Source organism: Poecilia formosa, unplaced genomic scaffold (assembly GCF_000485575.1).
Source record: "Poecilia formosa unplaced genomic scaffold, Poecilia_formosa-5.1.2 Scaffold34, whole genome shotgun sequence".
NCBI lineage: Eukaryota > Metazoa > Chordata > Actinopteri > Cyprinodontiformes > Poeciliidae > Poecilia > Poecilia formosa.
This window is the reverse complement of record NW_006799973.1, coordinates 1,340,393-1,353,258: the sequence shown is the minus strand read 5'-3', so window position 1 is coordinate 1,353,258 and position 12,866 is coordinate 1,340,393. Positions and strand designations below refer to the sequence as shown.

Genomic DNA, 12,866 nt, shown 5'->3' with positions numbered 1-12,866 from the left:
TCCATCCATCCATCCATCCATCCATCCATCCATCCATCCATAATCTAACACACTATCCCTCTCAGCTTTGCTAGGGGCCCTGGTGCCAATGTCCATCAGCTGAAATCCCACAAGTGCAACTCAATTTTTTATTTTTATTTTTTACTGTGATAACAAGTTGAGGTACCGAGCGGCAGCGTTGTGAAGTAGATGGTGCTGCTGTACGGGCCGTAGCCTCGTTCATTTCGAGCTCGGATCTGGAAGGCGTAGATGGAGCCGGGAATCAGGGCGTTGACGGTCACCGTGTTGGTCTCGCTGTACACCGTCATGGCACTGTCCACGTCTGAGCCCTGAGGATCGCAGGCGAAGAAAGTCCCGTTCATTTTCTCTAGCCAAATAAAAAGCATGTGAAAGTTATTAAACTGGTTTGCAAACACGCCTTGTCGTAATATCGTAGTTGGTACTCTAGGATGTCTCCGTTGGGTCGATCCGGCTGAGGCCAAGAGAGCGTGATGGAGTCTGGGGCTCGGCTCAACTGGTGCAACATGGGAACTGTACTGGGAACTGTGGTGGGCGAGACAACAGCAGTTTTATATCTGGTGTGATGATTATGGCTTTCAGCAAAAGACAACATAAAAGTCAATGACAGACAAAAAAACAAAAACAAAAAAACAATAAAAAAAGTTATAAAAATGTTCCACAGATAGTCACATACAGTGAGGGTAAGTCACAAAAGGTCAGAGCTTTCTGTTTAGAGAGTACTGTTTCCCAACATATTAAGGGAAAGATGTGTGGAAGGAAAAAATACGGCAGAAAAAGATGCACAGACAACAGGTTTCTCAGGCCTTGAGAAAATTGTAAAGTCAATTCAACTCTTTAATTCAAGACTTTGGAGGAAATGCACAAAATATATACTGCTGCTGAGTCAGTGCTTTAAGAGCCAGACACATTCAAAACATGTGATACAACTATTGCATCTGTGGTGTTAAGCCATCCCTGAATCGGAGACGTCAGTGGTGACTTACTAGCGTTAAGGAAGAGGAGACAAATATATGGTTGTTGCTTAGTAATCCAAAAATGAAACTAATTGTAGAAGAATGGAGAAGCAGAGAGTCCAACTTAGAGGCTCCGTGAAGTTTCTGGTGTTGGTCAATTGTCCGAAAATCAGCATCGCTAAAGTTTTAAACACTTTGTGGTCTGCTGAGAAGCTTCACGGCGACATTGACGTTTTCTTTAATGACAATGGTATCACACTTTGAATGGCTAGCAGAGAAGCTATGTGTTATTGTCAGGAGGCAGATAAGAGGACAGCAGAGCAGAACGACGAGCTGAAGGCTAATATTTACGCAACACTAACACCTCAGCAGAGCCACAGACTGATCCCCCATGCTACACTGCACTGATGCAGCAATTCATGCAAAAGGAGGCCTGAACAAGTACTGAGTGCATATACTGTACAATACTCTGACATACCTCTCTGAAGGATGACATTTCTGATTTAAAATCCTATTTTTGCTGTTCTGATGTAACATTCTGTCATCTGATGATGTTCATTTTTGTGTTTTCACTCGCTGCAAACCATAATTGTCAACATAAGCAGACATAAATGCTCAAATGTATCACTGTTAAGTGCAGTCAATCCATATCATAAATGTGTTTAGTTTTTCTTTTGTAAGTTATTAAACTAACATTAAGGTTTTGGTGTTGATCAGATTAATTAAGAAACTCCTGTATTTGTGTGGATCAACTCAGCAGTGGTTTGTTTTGATCTTAATTGAACTGGACTGCAGCTAATTAAAGTATATATGCAATTAACTGAATCTTCCTTACAATGATTTAACCTAATCAAATTTCATTGTTGCTGAATTAAATCCTAACAAAGATTCGTAACCACATGGGGGCAGTATTACTTAACCTGTGTGGGATGTTCAAGAGCGTCTAAAAGTGGAGTTTTATGGAGCGCCAAGCAGGATCTCGTTACAGTCACTGCGATGGCAAGGCGACTCAAGCTACAGAAAACTTTCTTTGTATGTAATCAATAATCTCCTGAGGCCCTTACACTGGGTTGTTGGATAATTTAGATCAATTAAAGTTCAAGTTTCTCGTAATTGGCTTCTTGGAAAGCTACAAAAATCATGCACTTGATCTGTACAGCGCTTAGCTTTCCTTTTGTCTCCCAACTCATTTGCTTTCATCTCTCTTCCTGTCCGTCTCTTTGTCTTCCCATCTCTCATTCGTCCCTTTCTTCCCACTCGGAGATCATAATGAGATCTGACAGCACGCTGAAACATTGAGCGACCCCTCGTCCAGAGAGCGGCAGCAGCAGAAAAGATGGGGCTGAAGCACCGAAAGAGATAAAAGAGGAGGGGCAGAGACCACCACACACACAGACACACACACACACGCACACACACACACACACACACAGACAGGATCCACAGAGCTTCTCATTTTCTTTCATCTCATCTTTTTCATCCGCTCTGTCCCGTTCTCACCTGACTGGCTGGTAGTGAAATTGATGCTTGTGTATCGAGCCGGAAAAGGACTCAAAGATGAAACCTCATTCATTGCTTGCACCTGTCAATATGGAGAAAACACACACTCTGACGTGACATTCAGAGCCAACGCTGACATTTACGACACGCGCGAGAAACAAAGACAGCCACGGAGCATTCACCATGTCAAGTCAACACATCCCAGTGAATGGGAAATATCTCCCCATAATGAATAAGAAATAGGCCGTGATTCCAACTGAGCTGTGTGGAACTAAATAATAAATGTGTGTATTTGATGATGCGGGGCTTTTAAATTAATTCAGCTCGTACCCTCTAAAATCCTCCTTATGTGAACACTGAAAAGGCCTCAGCACTCACATGAAGGTCTTAAAGCCCAATTTACAACCTGTTTCATTGATCAGTCGGAAGAGAGAGAACCAGGAAAAGAAAAAGTCAGTAATTGGAGCATGTGCAGCTTGAAGGGGAGGAGAGGCTTGTGCTGAATGAGCGAGAGTTTTGGAGCAGGCCAGAAAAAAGTTGAGGAAACATCTAGAGCATGTTGTTCAAACTGGAAATATTTTAATACCTGAATTGATCTACAAATAGATATGAAAAAAAAAACTATTTTTTTCTGTCAAGCAGAAGCTGGATTCAATGAAGATTGCACATTTGAATGTAGTCCGTAATATCTAGCTAAAATGTAGGTGTGTGGTGCTCCAACGTGGCTTTGAAGGTTAATTGCAACATATGTTTATGTGCAACTATTGGTCGTCATCACACAATATTTTAAATACAACTAAGAACATCGATCAGATGTAGGTCACACCCTGACCACTAGGTGGCAGCAAAGCACTTCCTTTACAAGTCTTGCTGTGGGTTGAGTCTGCATCAAATGGCACCTGAGCTGCTTTAACGGCTCAAGAGTTTTGAGTCAAAAGTGTGACTAGAGTCAACACAGGATTAAAAACTAGATACTGAGTAGTTCTTGTCACTGGGTTATCCGGCTGAAACAACAGCTTCCAGGTGGTTGAAAAGTTTTAAGTGACTAATATAAATTGTGTCTACAAGTTGGTTTCATCTTAAGCACGACCTAGAAAGGACAGAGACTCACCCGGACAAATGATAATATTAGAACTCCTTTCTGTTAGATTTAATGACATTACCAATGATAATATTAAAGGCCTGTAGTCTCATGTGTTTCACACTATTACAGTCCACATTGAAATAGCTTAATTGGCTAAATGTTTTCAACCTGGCAAAAAATTAAATAAATTGATCATAGAAAAATCCTACATTTTTTGAAGCAATGAGTCAAAATCAGATTGTTTTCTAACTTCCTATGCCAGCTTGCTGTGCTATGAGCGTGGGATCAAAGCTAATATTAGCACATAATCCGTTTTTATTGTTTCACTATCTGTCTTGTATTTATTGATGCTGCTGCTGTGTATGTTACTGTTGAGCAACATTTTTATAGCCATAATGGCTGGTGAGAGTTGAATAAGGCACAACACTTTTTGTTTTCTTCCTTCCCTTGACATTTATTCCAAAATCAGTATCTGCAATGAAAAACAAACACTGATATGCAATCTGAATTAAAATGTGTCGTCTTGATTTCATCTAAAATTTTAAATATTTCAATACAAACAAATCAGTGTGTGTTTACATCATTTCATAGGAATCATACTCCGGGCTGAAAGTTGTCTAATATTGGATATTCATTAATAAATGAAAGCTTTTATTTATATAATGACATATCTTTCATCGCTACAGGGACCAGTACCTGTATGAGATAAGTGACCCTGGTCAGCAGATTGTTGAGGGTGACTTTAGTCTGTTTCAGGTTGGTCTGTGACGGACTGAAGGTGACTCCCTCTCCACACCAGGAACATGCGGCTGGGTTGCTGAAGGTGGGCGAAGGGCAAATGCGACAAACTACCCCGTACCACACTTCAGTGCGGCCTCCCATGTCCACCGGCGGTCGCCATCTTAAGGAGACTCCTCCATCGCCGCTTTCATACTCCCATGTCAGAGATACTGGAGCAGAAGGAGGAGCTGAGGAGAAACAGAGGGAGCAGGAGGGTTCGGCATGTATAATATAAGCAGGGGATACTTAGACTGAAGCGTCTGGTGAAAAGTTTATGACACAAGGAAGGTTTCATGCTGGCAAAGCCATTTATTCCTGTATAAAAGTAATTGAAAGAGGCTCATAAAATAGCTCGACAGTGATGCATTTCTTAAGCGAGAACAGCTCTTTAATACTTCTCAGGTTTGTCTTTTGTAGATTCAATCCATAAAACAAGATGGATTTGGTAATTGTAACTTGATTATTTCCACAGTTTGACTCCAGGGGGGCCCCTTGCACATCTCCAAGAGAGTTGGGCATAAACAAACAAACACACAAGGCTCACTTGTGCAGGCGGTCGAGTTGGCATCGTTGGCTGCACGATAAAAGCCGCTGCGACATTCGCACACACTCGATCCCTCCTGGCTGGTTCTGCTGTTGGACGGACACACGGAGCAGGGATTGGAGCCAGACACAGACTTGAAGTAGCCCACAGGACAAGCTGCGGAGAGACAGAAAAGGGCACAAGGATGGTTGAGTACTTTCACAGTGACGGATGATACAATAAAGGCGGTCGCTGATCCTGATGAGCCAGAATCCTACAGAAGTCTTAAAGCTTTGAAGAAAAGCGCTGGGCAGAACAACAACACAATAAGCTATGGATATGTGTACCAGACACATTTACAATCATGAAAAATGATGCATTTGTGCAAAATTAGGAAGCTAGATCATTTCTCTGGTCTTTTTTTTTTTTAAAGATTTCTTAAAATTTATTCTTCATTCTCATTGCCAAGTCATAAACACAGGCAAGAGAAGGATGCCAAAGCTCATCCCCTTGTGATTTAATTTTTATAATGCAACTTCACACCAGCAGCAGCTAAGAACATCGCGTTTATTGGAGATGGCAACAGGAATGAAGTTCCTGATGTTATGGTGAAGGACAGACACAAAAATAACACAAATAACAGCACATTTCTTATTGCTAACCCTAACCCTACCCTTTCAGCAGATAACAGGAAGGCTAAATGGATTACAGCCTTCATGTGGTTTTATCCCTTTGGCTTCAAATGGTCCTTTGTTACAAAATCAATGGATTTAAAATGTTGTCAACTTTTTGGAAATCTCAAATTTAGGAGTTGCATTCTCTATAAACACGGAGCTACAGCTTTAGTTATAATAGCCAAGCTAATTTTGCAAACTGGTAATATAAATGTTGAAGATATATCATTTTGTCCGATTTTACAAACATACTGATGTTAATAAATAATGACCACATGCAACATGAAGGTGAGATAATAAAACTATGAATCCTGATTTTCTACGTTCTTGTTTTGTAGTTCTTAAGAAGAAATCGGTTTGGCTAAAAGTCGTACATGCAGATCAGAGCTTTACAAAAAAAGAAAAGAAAAGAAAAAAAAGAAATTAGACTCAAAAATCTGATCAGTGCATCAGCAGTTTTAACTATGACAAGTTAATCTCTCAAGTAAATCCATTGGCTTGTGCTGAGTTGGCACTGAACTATTGGAAGTACTTAAAGAAAAGCCTGGAGTAAGTAAACGAACTGATCACGTATTTGGATGTTTTGTGAATGCTGAGTATGAGATTTCAAGTTTTATGCACAAACTCGGTAATTTCCTACCGATGCTGGAGCCAGTCCCAAGTGCAGCACCTCTATAGTGTGTGTGCATCCAGAGCAGAATCCTGTCTTGGGACGGAACCACTGAAATAAAACCAACCCGAAGACACCAAGACTCCAAAAAAGGTTTGGAGAGAACCCCTTTATGCTCACCACAATAATTTGTCTCCATAAAAAAAGTTTTAAAAAAAGTCAAAGTATCTGTTAGGAGAAAAACATCAAACTGTATTTAGAGGGTTTTTACTAAAATGGTCTGAATTGTGTTTGGATGACATGTTGGTGTTTTAGGTTGTTGTTGTTTTTTTTATTGCTTTGGTCAGTCCTGTCAACATGTGTTTTGAAGTTTTAAAAGCATTTCAGCGCCACTTGTGGTTTCCTTTGGTTCAGAAGTTCACAGCTGTTTGCTACTTTTCCCTGCTCTGTCATTTAATTGTTTTTACAGAGGATGTGGTTCAGGTTGAGCAGAGCACACCCAAAGCACCGGCCTAACATAAAGATCGGCTACTTTCCCACAGTATAAACGCTCTGTCAACGCTGTTAGGCTGATTTGTTTGATCAAAAATTATTAAATTAGAAATTAGTAGATAATCAAAGAGATTGGCCGGTGGCCAAAGAGACCACCCTCACTCATTCTGATCAGAGGAAAACAGATTATTCAACCTTTTTGAAAAGGAAACTGATTATATGAAATAATTTATGAGTTTCAAAAACTGAGGGAACAGTCTTCTCAATTTTACTGCATGTTTTGTTCAGTCAACCTTCACATATATTGGCACAACTGGCAGAGATTTGTAAAAAAAACAACAACAAAAAAACCTTGAAAAAGATCAATAATTGTCATAATCTCACAAAAACGTTTTACAAAAATCCTGCCTTTATTTTGAGAATATTTAATTAATGGGGGGGAAAAGCACATTCAATATGTCAAGACAACCTTAACCTAAATCCAGACGCTTGTTTTAAATTGTCTGTATTATTCAGTTTGTTTGTTTTTTCCTCTTTAATTGCGTTTCTCTTTTAATGCTCTGTCTTTGTGAAGCCATTTGTGATTCATATCTGCAAAATGTGCTACATAAATAAAATTAACTTACATGCCCCCAAAAATGTGAAAAATAGCTGTGTGGAAGTTTAAGTTTATCACGCAGTGTGACTCACGCATACAATTTTGTCTTGTCAAAAAGAAATTAAATGTCACAGAACAAGATGCCTCAGTCAGTTTTTCAATTTGTCTCTCCATTTCCTAGAAAATATTAATTTAATTGGATAAGAGCTTCCCTTTGGGCTCAGACTGTGACAAACATTCTTTATGGTTTTCTATTATACGACTACAAATAGCTTTATTAATCAATAACAAATTAGAATGAACAAACGTTATGAAGGATAAATGCCAAAATAAAACAGAGAATAACTGTAAATTAAAACGGTTAATCAATCAATCTGAATGTTTTCAGGAAATTTAAAATCATTAAGTCTTGTGACAGACAAGAGGAAAGATTTTAAAAAATTAAGTTTACTCAACTGAATTGCTTCATAACCGTCACCCTGAAGTACAAACACTCAAATAACAAAGGAGGCATTTAGTTTTTAACTATTTAGAAAATCCTACAATCAGACTATCACAGAATGAATTAGTACTGATATATTTCATTAATTATTGTGTAACTATTTGGGTGCAATGAGATGCAATTAAACTGATAGGAATAGCAGTTTCCTGTGCAAAGGCTGCGTGTACTATTTCTGTCCCACACAGAATATCGAATCCTGCTGCCTACGCCAACGTTTTTCAGTTTTGAAAGCAACCTGCGATGAGGGTCAACTGTTGGCGTCAACCGTGAGACAGCCGAGGTCGACCTGAGTGAGACGTCACCTTCTGCAGCAACCTGCCAGAACCTCGACGGCTCTCAGATCACCAGAACACAGAGCCTGCAGCCTGCGGGTTGGTCTGCTTCTGTTTTTAAAGTCTGCGTGGAGGTATGTGTGAGCGCCTGGAGCGGTGTCTATTACAGGCTGCATCATTTAAAACAGGTTCACTTTGTCTGTAACCTTAAAGTGGAGTCTCTGCACCTGGAGAAGCTCTGCTGCATCTTCCTGCTGGGTGCAAATGGAAGGCTGATACCACCAGAACCCGCAGGTGTAACCAACAGAGCCACTCATATGTTTTTAACCAGCTTTAAAGTACTTTTTGAGTCGGAGGATGAAGGATGTGTGTGTGTGTGTGTGTGTGTGTCTGGTGTCTCTGGTCTGCAGAGAGGGAATGTCTGACCTTATTTATATAACCTTGTCAGAGACATGTAGCACGTCTCAAGCTTTAAATGCTGAATGAGCGTGGATGGCCCTGTGTGTGTGCGTGTGTGTGTGTGTGCGCGCGCGTGTGTGTGTGTGAGAGGTGGTGGTTTGGTAGCGTGGGAGGAGAAAATAAGAAGGCAGGATGAGAAAGAGGGGATGAATAAACAGATAAAAGGCTTTCTGTGTTCTCACTTGTCTCTGAAAGCTTGCTCAGCGATCAAACAGGTGTGAAGTGGGAAAAGGGAGGCAGCGGGAAGAGAACGAGTGATGGGAGACGGCGAAAGAGAAGAGGTGAACTCGGAGACAGACAGCCAGAGAAGGACGGAGGAACGATGACGCATCTGAACAAGTCTGGATATCAGCAGAGAGTTAATTTTGCAATTCCCTTCTAAACGCAAATCTCATTTATTACACAGAGTATGATGTAGTTTTGGCATCAAGAGGAAAATGGGACATAAACATAAATATAAATGCTCTGGATGATTGTTGGTCTGTCTTTGAGATAGTGTGCACATTAGTGTGTGCAGATCAGAAAAGAAGTAATTTTGCAAGCAAACCTTGAATCCTCAATAATATAGTATATAGCATCTTTCAATTTCAGAAAATAAAATACATTTCCTTTATATTTGTTAGATATGCCTTTAAACTTTGATTTGGTTCAAATGTTTTGGGCATCTTTCCTCAACTTAGTCGAGTTTGTAGGTGGCTTTGCTCAGAATATTTTAAGATCTGGACAGACTTTTTCCATGGGACTCAAATCAGGATTTTATTATTAGTATTATTGTGACTCAAAACCATTAAATCTGCTGTCATTAAGCTACATTGTGACTAATTTGGCTGCATCCTTTGGGTTCTTTTTTCATCCAATCTTTAACTTTCTGGCAGATGTCCTCATAACAAGTTCCCCCATATTGTTCTTTCCTTATTATTTCACATATGTTGGAAAGTGCACAGGTCTCTCCTACAGGAAAACTACACAACTTGATGCAACCACACCCATATACTTTTTAATAAACATCCCTTCAAATATTACGGTATCTGTTCCTGAGGGCATTTTGGCCTCTTCCTTCCTGATGAGCCTTCCAGCCCATGTCAGTACAAACTCATTTTAGTGTTTACTAATTAAACTGCCTTACCAGCCGCACAGACAGCATCTTCACAAGGTTTTTTGCTTTTATTCTGCGGTGGCACGTTCGCCATCCTTCCTGAGCATTTTATCTGGAAATCCCCACGTTGCCCACATAATTACTGGAGCAGGTGATCATGGCAGTCCCAGGCATCTCGAAACTACTTCTAATTGTTGTATAACTTTTGCTGCCTCTTGGCCGTGACTCCCTCAAAGAAGAGGTTTTTGATCTCAATGAGACTTTCCTGGTTAAATAAAAAAAAATACAAATTGTCCACCTGATGCCCGAGCCGATTTCATCAAATTTTTTTCTTGATCCCCAGGAGAAAATACGTTTGAGGTTTTGCCAAAGCGCAGCCACTGGTGTGTCTCCGTTTAGCTTAACGGCGTGAGTTGAATCAGAAGCTACAAAAGCCATGACATCATCATCTGATGTTTCACAGATTGTTTACGTTTTTAATTCACTTTGAGCTAAGTATTAATTCTCATTATTCAAATGATGATAAATGATTTTGGTAATCCTGACTGATCAAAAACAGGAAAAGCATAGATTTCGTATCTGACAGTGAAAAACAGTTGTGCAAATTTCTGTACATGGATCTGGTTCCAGCCGTATTTTCGACGGGTTAGCAGAGGAAGCTGCAGAAAAATGAACAAGAAAAACAATAACAGAGTCGGCGTCTGGAGCCGAGTTCCTCCATCATTTATTTCCTCGCTGTACATTAACAGACGCGTTCCCGGACGGCTCTGACATGAAACATGACTCTGCTACAAAGGCTCTCATCATCGCCGCCAACACGCGCTCCAGATGCAGCGGCTCGACCCTCTTCCTCCACCTCCTCCTCATATCCACCTGATTACATCAGCCAATCAGAACGCATGCCCTCTGCCCTTCTGCTTGATCTGCAACCCCCACCTTTCCCCCCAGCTCTGCCCGTCCATCCACGCTTTCTGCCCGTTTCACAAACTGTAAGGTAGACATTTTATTATAATCGCTCACAACAAAGAAGACATATTGTGCTTAAAGAAATCAGATAAAGTAAAACTAATATAAACAGCTAAAATAATGGCATATTTGCTAATTATTCTGCTGCTATGAGCACTTTGATATTTGTTCCAGTTAATCTGATGTTGCGTTGTATGTGATCGTAATAAAATGCATTGAAGAATAACAGAGGAAACGGTCAGAAACAGCCAACTGAATATGATTGTTTTGATGAACACCAAACTAAAAAAAAAAAAGCAAAAACAAAAAGACTGAAATTATTCTCCCCAGGAAAAAAAATAAACTGAAAAATAAAAAAAAAAGATGGCGGCGAGGTGAGTAAGTTGATGTCAACATAATACACTGCAATGTAGATCAGTGACCCAATTTCTCTCTCTCTTCTAGTCCGTTTTTCATGCACTCATTCCCCTCTTCTGGCTCCCAGCGTAATCTCTCTTTCTCTCTCTCTCTCTCTTTCGCTTTTTCCCTTCTTGTTTGCTCTTTGACACAAAAACAAAAACACACACAATCACATAAGCTCCATCACAGATGCGACCACGCAGCAGGAGAGTCCAGTCCGCACCTGCCCACCTACGAGGACCTTTGAGTTTTTCTCAGCGGCCCTCGTCTTTCTGACTTCCTGTCTTCTCAGCTGAAGCGTTTCTGCTCTCTGTTTTTTGTCTGAGCTCCAGAATCACGCTCCCAAATGTAAAAAGTAAAAAAACAAACAAAAACAACAACAACAAAAAAAACAGCCGTTGCCTCCTTCTGGATTTCCTCACACAAATAAGCCGTGTTGTTTGTTTGAGCTTGAACATTTCATTCAGGTGCTGATAAAAGAAATAATTTCTGCTCTCTTGTGCGAGTCGCATTCAGTCCGGTGAGGTGAATTAATGTGTTAGAAGAATCTTCAAAGAAGGACTTCCCACAAACTGAATAACGGCCCTCTCAGTCTTTGTCAAGCAAACATCCATGTAAAAGAAAAGATTAGCAAATGCAAATTATCATAATTGCAGCAATTCCTTTCACTGGGATATTTACTTCAGACCTGGAGTCATTAAACTTTTGAAAATCTGCAGTTTCCAAAGAGCAAAATTACGCCTCTTTTCCCCCCCTTTGTGTGCTGCTTCTGTCCTGGACAGATGAGAACATTTTGAACCGTAATTTTTGAAATAAACCCTCTGTAGCGCGACACTGAGTATATTCAGACCATTCTATTATCCCCTCTGAGGAGCAGGGCATCATCATGACTGGAGCTCATACGGCGGGATAAAAAACAAAAATTGCATGTGGTTGGTCTAAACAAGCGCAACTCAGATTCAAGCAGTTTTTGAGCTACTTGGGGGGACATTTATCTGAAGAATCTGTCTGAAAATGCATGTTTACGAGGCAAAATTGTCATCTCAAGTCCTGTTGCTGTCGACTCTTCGGCTTTTTCTTCTCCGGTTTCCACCATTTACATTTTGTTTCCCTGCCAGTCCTTGAATGGGTGTGTTGGCTCCTTCTGCCCAGTCTGACAACCCATCGGCTATCATCTGCTGCTTGAGCTGCTGATTAAAAACCAGTCAATGCTTCAGAGCTCGAGGAGTGGCCAGCGGACATGCAGATACACGGCAACGATTAAATGCGGCAAAACGTCACAGAGATGCTGTTTTACAAAATGGTTAATCAGAGGAAAAGCTGCCAGAATGTAGCAAATTGTTTCAAAAATGTCTTGTTATTCCTTCTTATCTTCTCTGTCTCAAATTTGCTTTGAATACTTTGGGAGATGATGGGCTGCTAAGACTGCCGCCCCCTTCTGGTGGCTCACAAATAAAGCAGCCTAAATGAAAAGGCTTCCAGCACAACAAAGCAAAACAAAGAACTCAATACGTTTTTCATAAGGGGTAAGACAAAACAGCAAATTGTGACATGTTTATAAAGGAGGGAGCTTTGAAAACTCAAACTGTATTCATTGCCTCAAAGTAAAAGCTAGCTAACATCGATCAACATATTTCACGTTTCATAATTGATGTCTATAAAATGCTTTTACCATGTAAAGCACTTTGAAGTGCCTTGTTTCTGAGAATGTGCGACGCAAATAAACTTGACATTTGTATTGCAGCCATTACATAAAATAAAAAATAAACATTTCGAGTCCTGTTCATGCTCAACCTTAGATATGCAGACATATACAAAGTCCTGTGTCTAACAAACAGAGCGTTACCGCTGTTGATCATGGTGGAAATGTGGCGTAGTAAAGCTCACATCAAACCAGCAAAAAAAAAAAAAGACACAATGACAAGAATGGCTGTGAT

The 12,866-nt window shown here is 40.3% G+C and overlaps 1 protein-coding gene across 1 annotated transcript in view; it reads right to left on the bottom strand.

The window, feature by feature from the left end:
- Positions 1 to 12,866, bottom strand: part of ephb6 (eph receptor B6) — a 59,308-nt gene that overhangs the window by 5,018 nt on the left and 41,424 nt on the right. Inside the window, exons 6-10 of the mRNA XM_007550076.2 lie at positions 4,883 to 5,038; positions 4,255 to 4,526; positions 2,475 to 2,556; positions 419 to 543; positions 167 to 329 (exon numbers count right to left, since the gene is read on the bottom strand). Of these exons, the coding sequence (XP_007550138.1) occupies positions 167 to 329; positions 419 to 543; positions 2,475 to 2,556; positions 4,255 to 4,526; positions 4,883 to 5,038 (798 nt within the window). The remainder of the gene's footprint in view (positions 1 to 166; positions 330 to 418; positions 544 to 2,474; positions 2,557 to 4,254; positions 4,527 to 4,882; positions 5,039 to 12,866) is intronic.